We start from the raw sequence: 18,481 nt of genomic DNA on the forward strand, positions 1-18,481 counted from the left end.
GAGTTAGGCTCTGTACAAGGGCTGAATTTTTTGTTGTTTACCTTATTACAAATTTCAGAATGATTTTGAAGGAGGTTTTCTTTCTTCTGGAATTTAACTCAGAAGTAACAGTTTAATTTCAGACATCAATTATCATTGTGAGCATGTTTGGATTCTGAGTTCAGCTTTAAGCACAAGTACAACTTCACATCTGTAGGGGCAGAAGCATGGTCAAAGCAAGTATGCGGACGCTAATGGCAATGCCTGGTGCAGCTGGCACAAACATGGTCAAGGAGGTGATGTAGAGCTCAAAAAGACAGTCAGAGCTCACAGTATTTCCATGGATGGATGGATAAATAGATAGATAGATAGATAGATAGATAGACACATATATCACATTGTACATAAGAATTACAATAAAATCTTTCACAGAAATGCAATGACCATGATAAGGTAAGGTACTATGGTAGACTGTGTGCAATGGTGATAGTGCAAAACAGTGCAGAGATTGAACAGTGCAGTAGATCATGATTAAATATTAACTATGACTATTACATATAATAACCTATAAACTGACTGATTGAATAAGAAAAAGAACAATATGTAACAGGGAATACGTTCTAAGATGTAAGATGTAGATGTAATGCCCACAGTCCAGATTGTGTAGGAGGGCTAATATAGCCAGTAGGAAAGTTGGACAGCAGACAAGTGATATGATGGTAGGGGCTGAGAGAGACAGGCTCATGCTGAAAAGTCAATCTCTCCCCTCCCCCCTTGTGTTGTATTGAAGGCTGGTTGGCCCTGGGAACAAAGGACTGCCTCAACCTGTCTGTTGAGCCTGACAATGACAGAAGTCTGCCACTGAACATGCTCCTCTGTTGAATGAACGTGCTGTGTAGTGGGTGGCGGTCATTGTCCAAGATCGCCAGCATCCTTCTCATTGTTTCTCTGCAGTTGCTGTGAGCAACTCCAGCTCAATGCCAACAACAGAGCCAGCTTTCTTTACCAGCTTGTTCAGTCGTCTAGCATCTCGCTTCTTAATGCTGCCTCCCCAGCACACCACAGCATAAGACGGGACGCTGGCAATGACTGACTGGTAAAACCTCCAGAGGGGCTTACTGCAGACATTGAATGACCGCAACCTGCTCAGGAAGTAGAGCCGACTCTGCCCTTTGCGATACAGCGCATCCGTGTTGGCTGACCAGTCCAGTTTATTGTCCATGTGTACCCCCAGGTACTTATATGTGCTGACCACCTCCACATTGACCCCTTCAATGGAGACTGGTGTCATGTGTGGTTTAGATCTCCTGAAATCCACCACCAACTCCTTGGTCTTTGTTGTGTTCAGCTGCAGATGGTTGAGCCTGCACCATTGCACAAAGCTGTGCACCAGGTTCCTGTACTTGTACTCCTGCCCATCACACAATTGTAGTGTCGTCGAAAAACGTCTGCATGTGGCATGACTTGGAGTTGTAGTGAAGTCCAAAGTGTAGAGCATCAACGGGGACTGTGAGGCGCTCTGGTGCTGCAGAACACAATCTCAGAGAAAAAGTCCTTCAGCCTGAAAAACTGTGGTCTCTCTGCCAGATAGTCTGTTATCCAGGATACCAGGTGAACATCAACCCCCATCTGCACAAGCTTGTCTCCCAGTCTGACAGGCTGAATGGTGTTAAATGTACTAGAGAAATCAAAGAACAAGATTCTCACAGCACTTTTTCCCTTGTCTGTATGAGATTGTGCTCTGTGCAGTAGGTGTATGATGGCATCCTCCAAGCCCACCTTCTCCTGAGATGCAAACAGAATGAAGAGGCGATGCAGTGTCATAAATATGAACATGTTGCATGGGCAGCAATGGTTGCTTTGCACAGAAGGGACCAACAGAAGGGGGGGAGCTTTCTCCTGTTGTTTCTTGTTATAGTGGCCCCAGTGGCAATGCTCCGACTTCAGCTGGCGCTTGCGTCTAGTTAAAGTTTTCAGGGGACATTCTCCAGAACGCAAAACGTGAAATCGTTCTTGTGTATCTTAAAGCGTCTGCGTTCACATTTCTGCATCGACCATGTTTCTTTCCTTAGTCTTATTAATTATACCCGTGATTCAGACACTTAATAGTTTTCATGCAAACTGCTTTAGTGAAATGCTAAACTCACGTCAAGCAGGATGAGTATGAATCTGACCGGGTAGCTTTGTGTACTTTCTCTCGCAATACCAGTATTAACAACCTGCTATTGTAATGTTTCCACTATGTTTATCAGGGTGTTCAAAATCTTTGTAATGGATATATTAGGTTCTAAATTGTGGCACAGATCTTGTGAAGAGTTGTGTGCGTTTTGCACCATCATATTCCTCCTATCCACAGAGACTGCCTGCCCTCTAGGAATAGGGAGATATAGGCAATATGCTAAGCTCAGGGGTTTAGGTTGCAGGTCATTTCCCAGTGGGATCAGCTGGCTCCTGCAGAGGGCTTGTGATAAGAGTGGATATTGGAAGCTATGTAAACCTTGTTAAGCTGCCCTTCCCCAGCGCGCAGGGGGTAATCCTAAACACCTGGGCTAGTTAACTGGGATTTGGTGGGATTAGGGGCTCCATGAGGCAAACCTGATTATGCTTCTGGTTAAATCCATTTTCATTCTTATCTCATTACATTCTTTCTTTTATAATTCAAACTCAATCTAGCAAAGCTACAGTTACCTTTTATACCCAGCTAATTGCCCAAGTATGTTATTCAGGGCTATAAAAACTTGTCAAGCATAACTGTGATTCATTACTCTGGGCGTGAAAGAGTTCATACTGTACATTATATTTTAAAAGCTCAAATGGGTTGTTTTTTTTATCCAGTTGAAGGCTGCTTGTTTCATGATTTTATTAGTTTGGGTATTAGCCACACCAGCAGCATGGCTTTTTGGGATGGCAATGTTGGTTTGTTGGTGTGGATTTTGAGGAATTTTATATAGATTCATGGTCCTTAGACGATGGCAGTCCCCTTACCTTTTCTTTTCCATCACCTTGAGGTTGAGATTTTTACTTTACATTCCACCACGGTAATAAAATGGTAATATTTAGGTAAGGACTTGTAATTACCAAAGTAATAGGGGATAAGAAGGTAACAGATGTAATAGCATGCAATTACTAAGGTAATAACTAGGAATTGGTTCGATGATAATCATATGTAAATCTGTGTAGTGGTAATTAGAAATTACCAAATTAGATAAAACTTCTTGAATTTAAAATTGGTAGTTACCATATTATAATGCTGAGATGTATCCACTCTTTATGTTTCAAATAGTTTTTGTTTCAAGGTAATGCTTTACAAATTATTAGTTTAATCTTGTGACTTCTTACATGAAAACACATCTAGTATTTTCTGTGTAATAACCATAAATCAGTGGTGCATAATGCAAAACTGTCTGTTTCTATTTTATTACATGGTAATATTAGAATAACAGAGGTGCAGAGATTACCTGAAAATGCTTCTGGTAGTTTCCACCTGAAAAATCTCTTCATTTCTGTAATTCTAAAATTATCATAAAATGTGTCTTACTGGAGACTGGGATCATCAATTTATTTGACTTACAAAGGGTGAAACTGGGCTCAAACACAATGACCAGTTACTTAGATATTAATGAGTCACAGACGTTATACAATGATAATTGTAAAAACAACATAACTACACAACACTGTAATCCTGCAGTATATACAGTAGGCTAGCTAACATGTAAGATGAAATAAAGGAAATTTCCAGTGTATACTTATACTCTGTGCGTAGTATATCTAATCAAACTAAAATGGACTTACATGTGGCACAATTCAATATAACAGTGGCAAACTGGTCAGATTGCACAGGGTTATGTGCATGCAAGACAAGACGCATTCCATGGTCATTTTATAATAACAGAGGCAAAGAGATCACCTAGAAACTACCAGAAGCATTTCTCTACACTTTTGTTATTGTAATACTACCATATAATAAAACAGAAACAGACAGTTTTGCATTTTGCACCACTGACTCATGGTTATTACACAGAAAATTCCAAATCTTTCCAGGTACGAAGTCACAAGATTAAACATGTAATTAATAAGGTGTTACCTTGAAACAAAAGGGAAATATTTGAAACATAAAGGCTGGATACATTTCAGCAATATAATATGGTTATTACCAATTTTAAATGAAAAGTTTGATCTAATCTGGAAGGTATTACGCTAATAGTAGCCTATAATACTGTGAAAACATCAATGTATATTACCCCATTATTATCATGTTATTACAATATTAATATAACTATATTACCACTACCCAGATAAACATATGGTTATCATCGAACCAATTCCTAGTTATTGCATTGGTAATCGCATGTTATTACATCTGTTACCTTCTTATCACCTTATTACCCCAGTATTACATTTTATTACTGTGATGTAGTACAGTTATTACTTTGGTAATTACAAGTCATTACCTATATATTACCTCTTTATTATCACACTGTTACCCCACTATTACCATATTATAACCGTGGTGGAATGTAAAGTGCTACCCAGTAGGGCAATCTTTCAATTCATCCAACATTTTTTGACCAAATACATGCAAAACTAATGACATTGCTAAAAGCCACTGTACAAGACTTTGTTGTTTTTGTTTGTTAACCGGGGACATTGGCCCAAGACTGTTTGTTTTCTTATGGCCCTTTTTGCAGAGACAAATGTGCAGTTGATCACTTAAAGGCCACTGCAGCACAATCAATAAGTGGGTGTGTGATGATGATTTTGGAAAAAAAATGTTGTTGAAAATGGCACCAATTGAACCAACTTTTAACCTCACAGTCCTGAGAATGTGATTTGCAGTAACTTTTAATGTGTTTTCATATTTGGTCTTTCACTCTGAGTGGTCCAATGTAGCACAATCAGTTACATGGAGTTTAACGTTTCAAAAATCTGTATTTTGTGGTGTAACAATGTCACCACCAACAACAACATTTCTGCTTCATCAACTAATCAACCCCTCCCTTTCCCCCTTTCTAGATGTGGACGAGTGTGCAGAGGCGCTTGACAACTGCAGCATCGATGCCATCTGCCAGAACACCCTGAAGTCATACAAATGTATCTGCAAGTCAGGCTATAAAGGGGATGGCAAACATTGTGAAGGTAAAAGTTTTAACAGATTAATACGCTCATTTTCAGCTGTAGCTGGAGGCACAAACTTCTGCTCCCCTCTGTGGGAGCACAGCGAGGAGTTTTTACAGTACATTGAAGTAAAAGGAACATTTCTCATGTTGATTTGCCTTATCTTTCTTAAGGTAAGCCCCTGGGCCAGTGACAGGCTTGATAAAACCTTTTGTCTCACTCAACATAAGTCATTAGCTTTAAGACTCCCCTGAAGAAGGAGGAAAGGCGAGGGAGAGAGCGGCGTCAGTGGAAGGGGAAAGCCAGGTGCAGAGTGCTCCTTTGTGACAAGATGAAATGAAGCAGTAAATTCCCTACACATGTTGGAGGAGAGAATTAAGATAGTGGCTGAAACGGCAGTCAGAGGCCCTGCCAAGCACTCAGGGATATTTCCACAGCCAGGGGCAGGCCCTGTAGACTGTCAGACACAAGTCTGTTTTTCTAGCCTTTTTCAACGTGCCTCAGGATCATTATATTCCACAACTTTTATTAGTATTATTACAAAACCATATTTCACAATGCCATTTCTTTCCTTACTAGTATTATTCTTTCATGTACTAGGCCGAGTGTTTTTCATGGCCTCCTGCCTATAGGTCATAAAAGTTTACTTTATTGAATCTATTGTAAAGTATGTGCAAGGTTGGGTTTCCATTGAACTGAAGGTTAGCAGATGACTCCTCAAGGCCAATATACTTTCATTCAAAATTCAAAAGTAACATTCATAAAAATAAGAAAAAATTCAAAGCGTTTCAGTACCCGGTGGGAAGATTTAAGAAGCGTGCTTTGTGACCGCCTGTTGCTGCACCTATTTTTGGTAAAAGAAAAGAGGAGAACTAAAAAAATAAAATGAAATCATTTTTCATGTTTCCATACTGGTTGGTTTAATCCTCATTACCACTTCCACCCAGCTTGTCTAGTAGTCTATAGTTCACGTCTGAGTTTTAGGTTTTAGTGATCTAAGAGCTTGGTTCAATGTAACCTGTAGCACCATCTGAGATTTTATGAGTCCATATGAGTTGACTTTTTAATCTCCCAGGTTCCCTCCTGATTTTCCGACACTGTTAAAGGATACATTCACAATCTTTTTAAGTTGGTCTTATAATAGTCTGGTGTCTATTTGAAATTTGAAGCAGGTTTTTGCTTATTGTAAAAAGATCCCTTCCTATCATGCTTTCAGTGGACCTGGGGACAAAATCCTAAATCCTGGGTTTGTGCACAAAATCTATTCCAAAGTTTAAAGCTACTAGAAGGCTTCAGCAGTCTGATTTAGTCACACCTTGTGGGTATCTTCTGAAGTGTTAGGACAAAATTCCCTCTTGAGGTTCCGTGGACGGTGTTTTAGAGGGATATTAACAAAAATAAGGAATTCTGTTTGAGGTCTCTGTAGTTTTTCTGATGCATGAACTCCAAAATGACCACCTGAAGCACAAACAGGAGTTTTGAAAAAGAATCACTTTCACTCTCAATAATTTCAATGACTTAATAAATTAGATGTATAAGTTGAATATATTAATATAATATTTCCTATCTTATGTTATTCATACCTATCTAAACTCTGATATATCCTATTTAACTGTATACGGAGCTTGTCAGTAAACTCAACTAAAACTGTTATTCTTCTCATTACATTCATTACATTTCAGCCTCAGAATTAAATCCATGATTTTTTCCCTTTTATATAAAACACAAACAGACATCTTGTAGATGTAAAAGAGAGAAAAGTTTGGAGTTGACTTAGGAGGATGTGACAAGCTATTGGAGAAAAATCACTTTTGTGTAAACATGTGGTGGGTGTTTCAGGTTTAGAGAGGAGTAGAAAAGTGATGGTTGATTGTGTGCTGTGATCGCGGAATGGCAGAGATGTGTGGGAAGTGGAGAAGCAGGGAGCAGGACAGTCTGTGGAGCAGGAGAGTGTTTCTTTGTCTCAGTCCATCTGCTGTCAAGTCCAATTAAGCCCAAAGTGAGACAGCCTCAAGGAGAGGAGCTGAACGACCGGGATCATCGGCCCTAAATGGGCCAGTAAGTGCTGAGTGGAAGTGCGCTGTGTTCTCAATCCACCTTGTCTGGCTCTCCTCAGTACGGGCCCCTCAACCATCATCATAACCACAACAGACAACTCCTCTCGGCCTGTCATGCCAATCTGCAGTCTCTCTTTATCTTCCGGCCTCTACTTTCCTACTAATGTGTCACTCCTCTTCACTTTTAGCTACTCTGACTGATGAACTTTAGAGCAGGATTGATTCATCGGACTGATGGTCAATAATTGGCCTTTATTAAGTATTGGCTATCAGTCAGCCTGTAATGTCAATAACGTCAGTACTAATGTAATGGAAATAACTTTGGACATACTGTACATTCACATGAAATGACATTTTCCAACTGTATTTCCTTTTTGTTTGTGTTTTGTATAAAATGGACATTTTTGTACTTACAAAATGCAGCAAATTGTCACAACTGACACCATTCTCTGGGTCTCAGTAGAAAGCTGTTAGCACCCACACTGCCCAAATTGCTGTTTCAGAGTGTTTTTTTACAATCTGCCAACAATAACATTCCAAAGAGAAAAAGCAATGTCTTGGCTGGACAATTTTCTAAAATATTAAATACGGCATAACATCTTGGCTATCAGTGGCCTATTAGGCTTTAAAAACAAAACAATTTTAGTGAAGCTCTGGCATATACCCAAGTTACATCAGTAACAGGTGAACCAGCTAATTAGCACAGCTGTTGCCTTGTCCCTGTTTACCTCATAAGAATTCTTTTGAAAGTAGAGATGGAACAAAACAGATCATTTTATTTCTCTGTAGTGTACCAAACGGCCTAACTACTCTCACAGATTTCAAAAGGAATAATTTTTTGACATTTTGGGAAACACGCTTATTTGCTTTCTTGCTGAAATTTAAAGAGCATATCAATTCCCTTTGAGATGTAACATGTTAATTAGCAAGCTTTAGAGGTCGTGGTAAATGGAATTTGTTATCTTTAGACTGAGCCTAGCTGTTTTCAGTCATTATTCTAAGCTAAGCGAACTGACTAAAGCATCAAAGTCAATGGAATAGATGAGAGGTATTGATCTGATCCTCTCATCTAACTCCCTGCTGGAAAGGGAATATTCCCAAAATGACAAACTGTTCCTTTTAAGGCTGTTCCTACATCCATCTCCTAACTGAATCTTGATTACTTCTAGTTTTGAAGGACCTGCTCTCACATCCTTTGGTATCTTCTCTCTGCAGATGTTGACGAGTGTGCAACTGAATACAACGGTGGCTGCGTCCATGAGTGCATCAACATCCCAGGAAATTACAGGTGCACATGCTATGATGGCTTCCGCTTGGCACATGATGGGCACAATTGTCTAGGTGAGTGTGTGGTGTGTGATGTGGGGGAGTGTGTGTGCAATTACCTCACAATGTATGTGTGTGTTTGTGTGAGTGCTAAACTGACTTTATTTCCCTACAGTAAAGGTTCTGCTGATGACTTAATTATGCAGGAAAATGTTATATAAGGGGCTTTTGTCAGGAGAACCCATACATTATACTGCATGTGTCATATTACAAACTCAGCCTGACACTACCCATGTGGCTGCATAAATTCTTCTCTCTGCATGTCTAATGTCACATTATGAATGGTAATATATGTTTCATGGCTGAATTGAGCTCTTATTAGACTGCTCCATCAGATATGAGCCATTTCCTCTTTTTTTACATTGCAGGTAGTCGCTAAATGTGTTTTCACAAAAGTAAAAAAAGAGACCTTTCATTAATAAGTCTGACGAAAAGGGGTGAATTTATGAAGATCTCGACCCCGAGCTGAGAGCTCTGAGTGATCCGGCAGCCGACCGTACTTTCCCATGGTTTAATATTTCAACAGTGTGCCATTCATATTAACCTCACAGAGAACATATTACACTTTAGAAGGTTATGAAATGAAGGGGAAGAAAACACTGATCTTACTGATGTTGGGAGCTGCTAAATATAGACATCCTCCCCTCCAATCTGTCCTTCTGGCTTGCTCCTTCTCCCCCATTCACCCAACCTACATTCCTTTGTTTTGTTTTGATACCTCCAAGTCTCAGACCCTGCTGCTCCTCAGAAATCATCTCCCTCTTGGTAACAAACTCAGCGTGATGCATTTCACTTGTTATTTAAAGCTGACTAACCCTTTGTAGCAGCTGTGAGCTCGTTGCAGAATAAAGTAAAGGGTGACTTGCTACAGAGGATTTCACATTCAGGTGAAGTGATGACAGAAAACCTTATCAGCACTTAACAGTCAGTCGCTGCCAAGACGCTTTTACATGTGGGCACACGAGGCAACACACTCGTATCAATTTACTTGATGAAGTGCATGCAGTACTGGGATTAAAGTGGAATGGAAAACACTTGCATCTTTAGATCGATAATAGACCTGCCCTGACTTGTCAATGCTCTCAGATTCTCACTTTCTCTCACTCTTACTGTATTTGTCTCTTTCTCTTCTTCCCTCACTCGCTGCCTCTTCCTCGCTCATGCACTTGTAGCCACAGTGTAAAGCAGGGCTATTTTCCAAGCCATTTAGCAACGGCGTTCAGTTGTGCGTGGATCATTTGCTGTGCTGTGGATCAGCTCCTGCCTTGCGTGCAGGTGTGTAATTGCAATAAATGGTTGTGTAGTTGCTGCTGTTGCATCAAACGGAGTTGCATCCATCGATCCCTTTGATATAATTTGTCATAGTGAAATACACACGATCAAACACGGAGAGAGCTTTCCACTTTTTTCTTCTTCTTCTGCCATGTCTTATTTTTTCCAGCCAATGACTTGCATGCAAGACTTCTTGGTTGAGATCTGACTCAGAAATACTCTCTTTTTCCTTTAAGGATATTGATCCAATGTATTTTTAGATTAAAAAAAACAGTTACTCATGTAAGCATAGCATACAGGTCATAAATGTCCACAGAATTGTGTAGCTGTCAAGGATAAATCCAACTCTTGCCTTGAGACCTGGAAGGACACTAAAGACTTCTCGAGAATTTAACTCATTCTAATGCCTCCGCTCTGCTCTGCTAAGGAAATAATCCTCAGCACAAACACAAGAGAGGAGAGGAAGAGGTATAGCCACGGTTTCATGTTAAGGCCCCAGTTTCCTCTTCCAGGTTTAAGCTCCTTTTTGGCCCCTGAGAAAAGATTAGTCCTCTTGGCCCCGGAGTGGAGAGCCTAAGCAGCTGGTTCCCAGACGAGGTCAGACCCTCAGAGCCTTTAGAGACCAGATGTGCCCGAGGCTGCACAGGAGGAGACATTCACCTGATCCTCAAAAGTTCACACTGAGTTTAGAGTCTTCTCTTTGGATTTACTCCATGTTATTTTTGTCTGCTTTTCATGGTTACAGTGCTGTTTAAACTCTCAGTTTTTGTGTGTGTGTCTGAGCATAGGGACAAGCGAGTTAGGCCATAGCATGCTCATCCCCGTCGATGTCTTCATTGATTGCTGGCTGCCGCACGTGCCACACGGCTCCTTTTGTAATTTAATGTGTTGGCAGCATAGTGACGTTGGGCGGTGGCAGAAGGCGGCGGAGCGTGAAGCTGAACGCTGCCTAGTGCGCCTCGCCGGGACGCTCTGGTTTCTGAGGTGTCCTCTGACTGCCCTAAACCTCACAAAGATGTCAGGGAGTCAGCAAGGTGGAAGCAATGCAATATCACAGCACACTGCTCCTGTCTGTGCGGAGTGAGATGTCACTCACTGTATAATTTACCACACAGGGAGCTATTGTACCCTCTCAGAACTCACACTGAAGAGAAGAAGCGAAGCATATAAGAACTTGATTACGTACTGTTATGACTATTATCTCGCAGAGGTAAGGGAGGGATGGTATTTAATCACCACACCTCTTTCATGGCAAGGCTGTAAAGGATTTTCAGTCTTAGGAAAAACAGAGGAATCAATGTCAATTTAATCCAAAACACACATCCTCTTTAGAATGAAAACCAGGTGCAGGGAGGCTATTAGTTCCCCATGGAAGCACCACCGTCCCCACATTTACGACCTATGTGTTTTGGTTGAGGTCCTACAAAAACCCAAATACCCTCTTATCATTGCTAGTTAAACTCTCTCAAATAGTTTAATAATGTAAGCATCTGAACAAATACTCCCTTTCTTTACAACCACAAATCACAACATTTTACCTCCATCTGGAAATAAAAGACATAAGATATTTCTTATGCTCCTGTGAAATGGTTAGGCAGATAAAGAATTTTCTAGATCTGTCATGTTTTATTTTTTCCTGACTTGTATGCGAGAGGGCAACACGTCTTGGTTAAATAAAATGGAAATGCCACAATCACATGCAGTGACTCGCAGGTAGGAACAAAAGCTGGCTTGAACACACACACACACACACACACACACACACACACACACACACACACACACATCTTACCAGGCTATGTTCCTTTGATTTCTATTGACCAATATTTGGTTTGTATTGATTCAGCAGTGCTCAATGCCCTGTGCAATCTATAGGGAAATGAATGCCCTTTTACTTTTACCTTCCCCAAAGACGCAACATGATCTATAACACAAAAGCAATGTCATTACAGCTTTGGAATGGGGTTTTGAAGACTATCTTTGGAGTAGCAACTAAGAAAATGTCACCTCAGTCAACACTGTTTGGGGTTTTGCTAATGGCTGTAATTGCATCGTGACATTGTTTTTTGTTGTTGTTTTTTAAGAATGTCCCTCAGAATCTTTTTGATAGAAAAAGCTTCATCTGTCATCTACCACAAAGTCGCTTGAGTCATCACCCGGCTGAGCCTGTATCCCTGCTCTTGTAATCCTTTGGGATCATGTTGCAAGGTTGGCTAATCAAACAGGAGGTTTGAGAATGATGTATTATTGACCAGGTCCTGATGGGAAAAACTAGTCATCAAAGAGCGTCACGCTGATTTGCTCCACAGCCGTTGCTGAGAAAAGGCATTCCTTTTAACTGCATTGGCCACTCTTCCAAGGCAGTCATGATAACATCCTCACCCTTCACTTGTGCAGAAATGATTTGATTGTAGCCTGGAAGACCACTACCTTTAACTCCCGAATTTAGGAAAATTATGATCTGGTTCCGTCATACCCAGAGGAGTTCAGGAGAGTACAGACACTGCTGAAGCTTAGCACTAACTAACCCTCCTCACTGCTGCAGATGCAAATACCCTGCTGTTTCACCAGTTAGCAGTCACTTTGCTTTTTGTTGTGACATGCACGGATCGAGTTTGGACACGAGAGTCTCTCCACAATTCAGAGGAGAGGACAGGAGTGACGAAGGACAGATTTGAGATTGTAGCATTAGCTGGCTCCTAAAGGGTATATCAACACATGTATGTACACTCTCTCTCTCTCTCTCTCTCTCTCTCTCTCTCTCTCTCTCTCTTCTCTCTCTCTCTCTCTCCTCTCTCTCTTTTCTCTCTCTCTCTCTCTCTCTCTCTCTCTCTCTCTCTCTCTGGATTGTTCATTCCCATCCACCATGAAATGAACAATTCCAGCTGAGCCCACTGGCAGGGCTTTAGGGGAAACTCAACCCTGAGATTGGGCTTAGGGATGTAGCAGACTGGGAGCCGTCAGACGTCAGCGCAGGGCCTCTTGTCTTTTTGGCATAGGGCTGTCCACCCAAACACTTATCCTGGGGTTTTGTTTTTAAAATACTTCCAGACTTGTTTTGGAGGAACAGAGATATGCCATTCACCATCTTAGCTCATAATTTTTCATTTAGGAAAGAACTCAGCGAGAGACGGTAAGCAGGTGCTTATTTACCAAAATGGTTACCCGGAGACAGGCCCCGAAGTTGAAAAGGCTGAGTTTAATATAAGCTGAATTAGTTTTGTTTATGTAATAGCATAAAAATCATCTCTACCTGCTGATCTTAGAATGAAACGCTACAGTAAACAGAAATTATTTTATTCTTGTTTGCTTAGCAGATGTGAGTCAGTTAGCTGCATTAGACACAGGCAGACAGGAAGTGCTGGAACTAATAAATTGTTCAAAGCTAAGTACTGTAAGTGTCTTAATGCATCAACTTCCAGTTTGAAATAGTCACCAACGCTTCTTTGATTGAAGAGAGCGTGTGTTCTGCAGATGAAAAATCCGGACTTCCTGCAACATATCAATTTATACAACCTCGGCTGACGCGTGTCAGACTGAGGCTGGATGTTTGTTAACACGAAGCCAGTTTCAGCGTCTGTGAACTCCGTTGTCTCTCAGGCCGGGTTCTAACCTTGCGCCTCGGTCACTGGTCATTCGAGTGGGTGAAGAAATGCGCCGTGTCATTGAACTCCACAAGCAGCAGAGAAAAAGAGGAAATCCTGTAAACCCTTTTTAAACTAAGAAAGGATCTTGTTTTAATTGGAGCTGGCTGTGTATGTGCCACTCCTTCCTCACTGACGCTCAGTCAAGCTAAGCTGTTTTGCTGCCTGTCGCCGCACATGGCTCCGATTTGCTGCCTTATTAAAGAATGTGCGCCTCTTCAACTCCTGTAAACCAAATGTCCAAAGAGGCCAGTGTCCATCCACTCACCTCCTTGTATCTGGTCTGTCTAGACCACAGACACAGTTTTGTCTGATCCAGACAGAAGCCCAGCAGTGGGATGGATGCATGCATGGACAGCTTTTATGCTCTACCCCCGCAGGCAAAAAAAAAACCTTTGGGTCAGCAATAAATGCCCCCAAAGTTGCTGAATCTTACAAAAAAGGTGTGCAAAAGAGTTGAGTGTTTCTCCAAAATAAGGGTTCAGGAGTTTCTGCAAGGCAACCACCATGTTTACATGGCTCTAAAGCTCTGCGCAAGGCCAAATGTTATATATACAGCCAAGGCTATCTGAGAAACCAGCGGACATGGCCTCCGCAAACACAACCAATCTCTTAATCTCTCTCCGTTTGAACCTTCCTTTGCTTTAAGTCTCCTCGAGTGAAGCAGGGATAGAGCAGACAAGTCTCATTTTTCAGACGGAAGGCACCCCTTTTAACTTGATTAAGACAGTTTTTTTCCCCCCATTCTCTCAAGAGAATAAAAAAAAAAAAAAAAGTTTTTAAGTCCAAATAACATGAGCACTTCTCCCGGCCATGCCAGAACCCCTTTCCTCTTGGATATATTTGCTTTGGACGCCAGCCTTGCCCAGCACACAACACAGGCAATTATGGGAGCTATTTAAACAGGAGAGATCTACTGACAGGGGACGCCTCATTTGGAGGGATGAAGGAATCAGGAAATGAAACCTTCATTGATGCGCCGAGGGTATGGAAAGAGAATTCCCCCAGGCCCTCTAAGGCTGGTTGCATTTCTCATAGGCGTTTTGTGCATGCGTCGAGGACTGATGTATTTGAGTTGCCTTTACATATTTGAATTTTTTGGGGTAAGTGTATGTTTGTGTGCGTGAACGAGAGATGGAAAGAGACTTCATGTGTGTGAGGATGTTTTCCCGTATAAATTATGGAGTTTGGGTTTTTGATGCCTGCTAACAGTTTATCTGTAAAGGTGCAGCTGGAGGTGGTTGGCAGCTTCCATCAGCTCAAAGGTCTTCTCTTTGCTGCTGCCACTTTCATGATGGGACCATGCGGTCGAAACCAAGGCAGCCACACAGTTGAATGAAAGCCTGCCCAGCTATTTCTGAACTGTCCTCCTTTTACTCAGATTTAAAGTCTAAATGTTAACTTTACTGAGCAGGTTTTTTTTCTGAGTGCACTGCTTCACCTGGCTACAGTGTAATGCGTTTCCCAATGACCTCAACTGACATGACACATGAGGAACGAGACAGTTCTGCTGATGGAAAGTAAGAGCAGGACAGCAAACTTGGCAAGCCGACGAGGGTCATGAGCGCTACCTGCCACTGAACCATTTATCAACACCAGAGTTTTCTGTCTGCCAGGTGCCACTTTGTGAGCATAGTCTTCTTTGTGGAAAAAGAAGAAAGAAGAGGACAGAGTGAATTTTAATTTCTAACTCTGCCGGGCTGAGAATTCCCAAGAAATGAAACTTAATCTCGAGGCCTTCTCAGACTGGACAAATAGACAGTAAATTAGTTTCGCATGGCGGTTTTTATTAAAAAAAAGCCTTGTGTATACAGCAGATTATTGATGCATCGAGCAGAGGGATGGATAAGGTTCCAGTGTGGTCGGTAGTGAGGGACAGAGCCCAGGTCTCAGGGGGAAGAGTCACCTCCACAGCCACAGTACAGTCACGCACAGGGGAGGCCGGGGCAGCTAAGCTCCGCAGCATGCCAGACAAACGAGAGCAGCAAAAAGTCACATTGTGCAAAAGCTTTCATGTCAAAAATAAACAAGATAAATCAAAAGATTCATAGATGTTTCACCGCTCTTTTGTTTCTTTTGTCCAATCAGTCCATGATAAAAACAGCTTTTTGCCATTTGGAGAGAACAGCTAAAAGTGCACAATTCATTATGGGTGGAAATGAAGTCAGCTCCTCTCATTTGTGGTCAGTTTCTTATTTTTGCCTTGTGGCGGGACGAGGCCTCACTGACACCTTTTTAAATGCTCTGCCTTTGTGTGCACTTGAGGTGGATTTCAGTGGTGGAATGTAACAAAGTACAAATACTTTGTTACTGTGCTTAGGTACATTTTTCACGTACAGTATCTATACTTTACTTAAGTAGACTCAATAGTGCATACTTTTGACTTTTACTTTGTTACATTTGGCAGCAATTATCTATACTTTATACTCCACTACATTCCTACAATGTTCCGTTACATTTTTGCTAAAACATCTTGACCGTCATGTATGGCCCGAGCCGGCCCGGAGTGGGAGTGGGTGAGCAGGTCAGCAAGTGACGATGATCCCCGTAGATCTCTCCAGGGTAGTGGAGCTGCCGAACCCGCTGGCCCGCGCCCTGACTGCTGCTGCTATACAGGAGGCGGGGATGAGAGCTCAGCTGCTCCGAGGCTTTACGGATGGTTTACAGCCTGGTTGTCATTTCCTGAATGTTCGTCTAGAAAAGCCACTCCGTAAAGAGAGGGTGGTTCATTACATGGAGGACAGTTTATTTTTCAGATATAACATAGACATTAAGAGAATAAATTGCAATTACTTTGAAAGAGAATTTAAAATTAGGTACGTTTTACATTTGTCCTTGTGGTACTTTCCTTTTTAAGTAAATAGGTCTCTGGTTATTTGTACTTTTACTTAAGTATTGAGATTCAGTACTTCCTCCACCACTGGTGGATTCACATGGTTGCTTGTTCCCCCCCCCCGCTCCTCCCCCCATGTCTCACTCTCTCCTCTTTCCATCTTTACTTTTCCTTTCCCTCCTCCTCACCGCCCTCCCCCCTTCCACCTCCCTCCTCTCTCTCCCTGCATTCCTCCCGTCATGGGGCTGACAGACACTCGTCATCAGCAGGTACTCTGGCCCAGGTGGATCAGGTTTCCCCCTTGCCAGGAGATTGTGCTGCATGTGCATTTTTATGGCTTAGTGCTGCACAGTTGGAGGTTTTCAGTGCAACTCTGTGTGCTGCCATGTCAGATAACCATTAAGAGAGACACGGCCTCCTCACACAGCTTAAGTAAAGCTCCCTCTGGCTTTTCATAATATCCAAACACTTTTTTTTGTGTCTTGTGTTTTTACTTTTGTATGACATTTGCACTCAAAGCACATCCTTTGTGCTTGTTGTGCCTATTTAATTAGGGAAGGGAGTCATTTCTAAAACATTTTCAAATGAGAAATACATTTTAAATTCTTTAATTTATATCATTGGACCGGAAATGTTTTCAGTCAAATAGTAGTTTTCAAACAGTAGGTTTTGGGAATTATATCATCATATTTTGTGGTGGACTAAGTTCATTTGCCAAAATACTGCACTTGAGTACACATTTGAGGTACCTATTTCCATTTTAATATACTATGCATATACTTCTACTCCACTACATTTTCAGCCAGAAATATGTACTTTTTACTCCACTAAATTTTACATGTATTGAACTTATAACTTAAACCATGATGCACTTTTACAGATTAAGCGATCCAACATTATAAAAAGCAGTTAAAACCTGCTCCACCTTAACCAACTACAATGGGAAACTTCTGCTTACATGCTAACTGCTTAATGCACCTTTAATAATAATTAGATAATATAAGATACGATCGTGTAAAACTCACTCAATGTGAGTACTTTTGATACAAAATACTGCCGTAAAATACAAAACATTTACACTCTTTCAGAAGTACTGTCTGTTCAATCACGTTTGCTCTAACAACAGTATAGTTCTAAATGGATACCATATGTGTGTGTTCCTACTATCTCTGTTTGATTTATAGCTAATTGTCCAATAAACAGGTCACGTTTTGATTGCAGATAACCTTTACACAAACGGTAATCTGTGTAGTATTTGTTCTGTCTTGAAGTGATCTCATTAATGTTGTTTTGTGCGTCTGTCTCCTGGCAGATGTGGATGAGTGCTCAGAAGGCAACGGCGGATGCCAGCAGATTTGTGTCAACATGATGGGCAGCTATGAGTGCCGCTGCAGAGAAGGATTCCTCCTGAGTGACAACCAGCATACCTGTATCCAAAGGCCTAAAGGTTAATCACACACACACACACACACACACACACACACACACACACACACACACACACACACACACACACACACACACAGCAAGTATGCAATTATGATTCAAAGATTGACATTGATGATTTGTGGAAAACAGCAGGATATGTTGGTGCATTTGACTCAAGGTTGGATATTGCTTTATGTGGTGAAAGCTCAATATTTAATACAACATTTGGATGATGATGATGATGATGATGATGCAGTTCACTCTTCATGCAAATGTTCAGGTCCATGCATTTTTGAGTAATGTGATGAGTTGTGCCCTAACAGGCCTAAATGAAAGGTGATCAAAGGTAGGTGTCTCCAGTCTGAAGGGGGAAAAAGAAGACAAACAGGGATAAATCTCTTTTTGTTTTCCTCCCACTCTTTCAAATTGGACCAATCTAGTGCTTGGCAGCATTTGAAGCTATCGGTGGTATGAGAGTGGCCTTCGGGGAACTGCAAGCAAAGAAAACAATTAAAGGTGTAGCTTGGGGCAGACACACCTCTTGTTTATAGAGCATTCCTGTGGGATGGAGACGTGACAGGAGAAGGTACAGAGCCAACCTGCTATGAGGCTTACTCATCTGACGCAGGAGCACTGCCAACACGCATACTGTACATTTATAACGTCATTGTATTCAAAGCAACTTGAGCTGTCAGGTACATGTCTCTACTATGCATATTGTTTTGTTGCCAACAGCGTAGAATTTTTCACTTCTATGAAACAACAGCACAGTGGTTGTAGTTTGTAACAACTCCACTCTTGTTTGTTGAATCGCATATTTTATGTCA

The 18,481-nt window shown here is 41.4% G+C and overlaps 1 protein-coding gene across 1 annotated transcript in view; it reads left to right on the top strand.

Annotated features, from left to right (window-relative positions):
• Positions 1–18,481, top strand: part of scube3 (signal peptide, CUB domain, EGF-like 3) — an 82,272-nt gene that overhangs the window by 19,080 nt on the left and 44,711 nt on the right. The window contains exons 2-4 of the mRNA XM_032521450.1: positions 4,993–5,115; positions 8,367–8,492; positions 17,539–17,675. Coding sequence (XP_032377341.1) covers positions 4,993–5,115; positions 8,367–8,492; positions 17,539–17,675 — 386 coding nt within the window. The remainder of the gene's footprint in view (positions 1–4,992; positions 5,116–8,366; positions 8,493–17,538; positions 17,676–18,481) is intronic.

Source organism: Etheostoma spectabile, chromosome 7 (assembly GCF_008692095.1).
Source record: "Etheostoma spectabile isolate EspeVRDwgs_2016 chromosome 7, UIUC_Espe_1.0, whole genome shotgun sequence".
NCBI classification, from domain to species: Eukaryota; Metazoa; Chordata; class Actinopteri; order Perciformes; family Percidae; genus Etheostoma; species Etheostoma spectabile.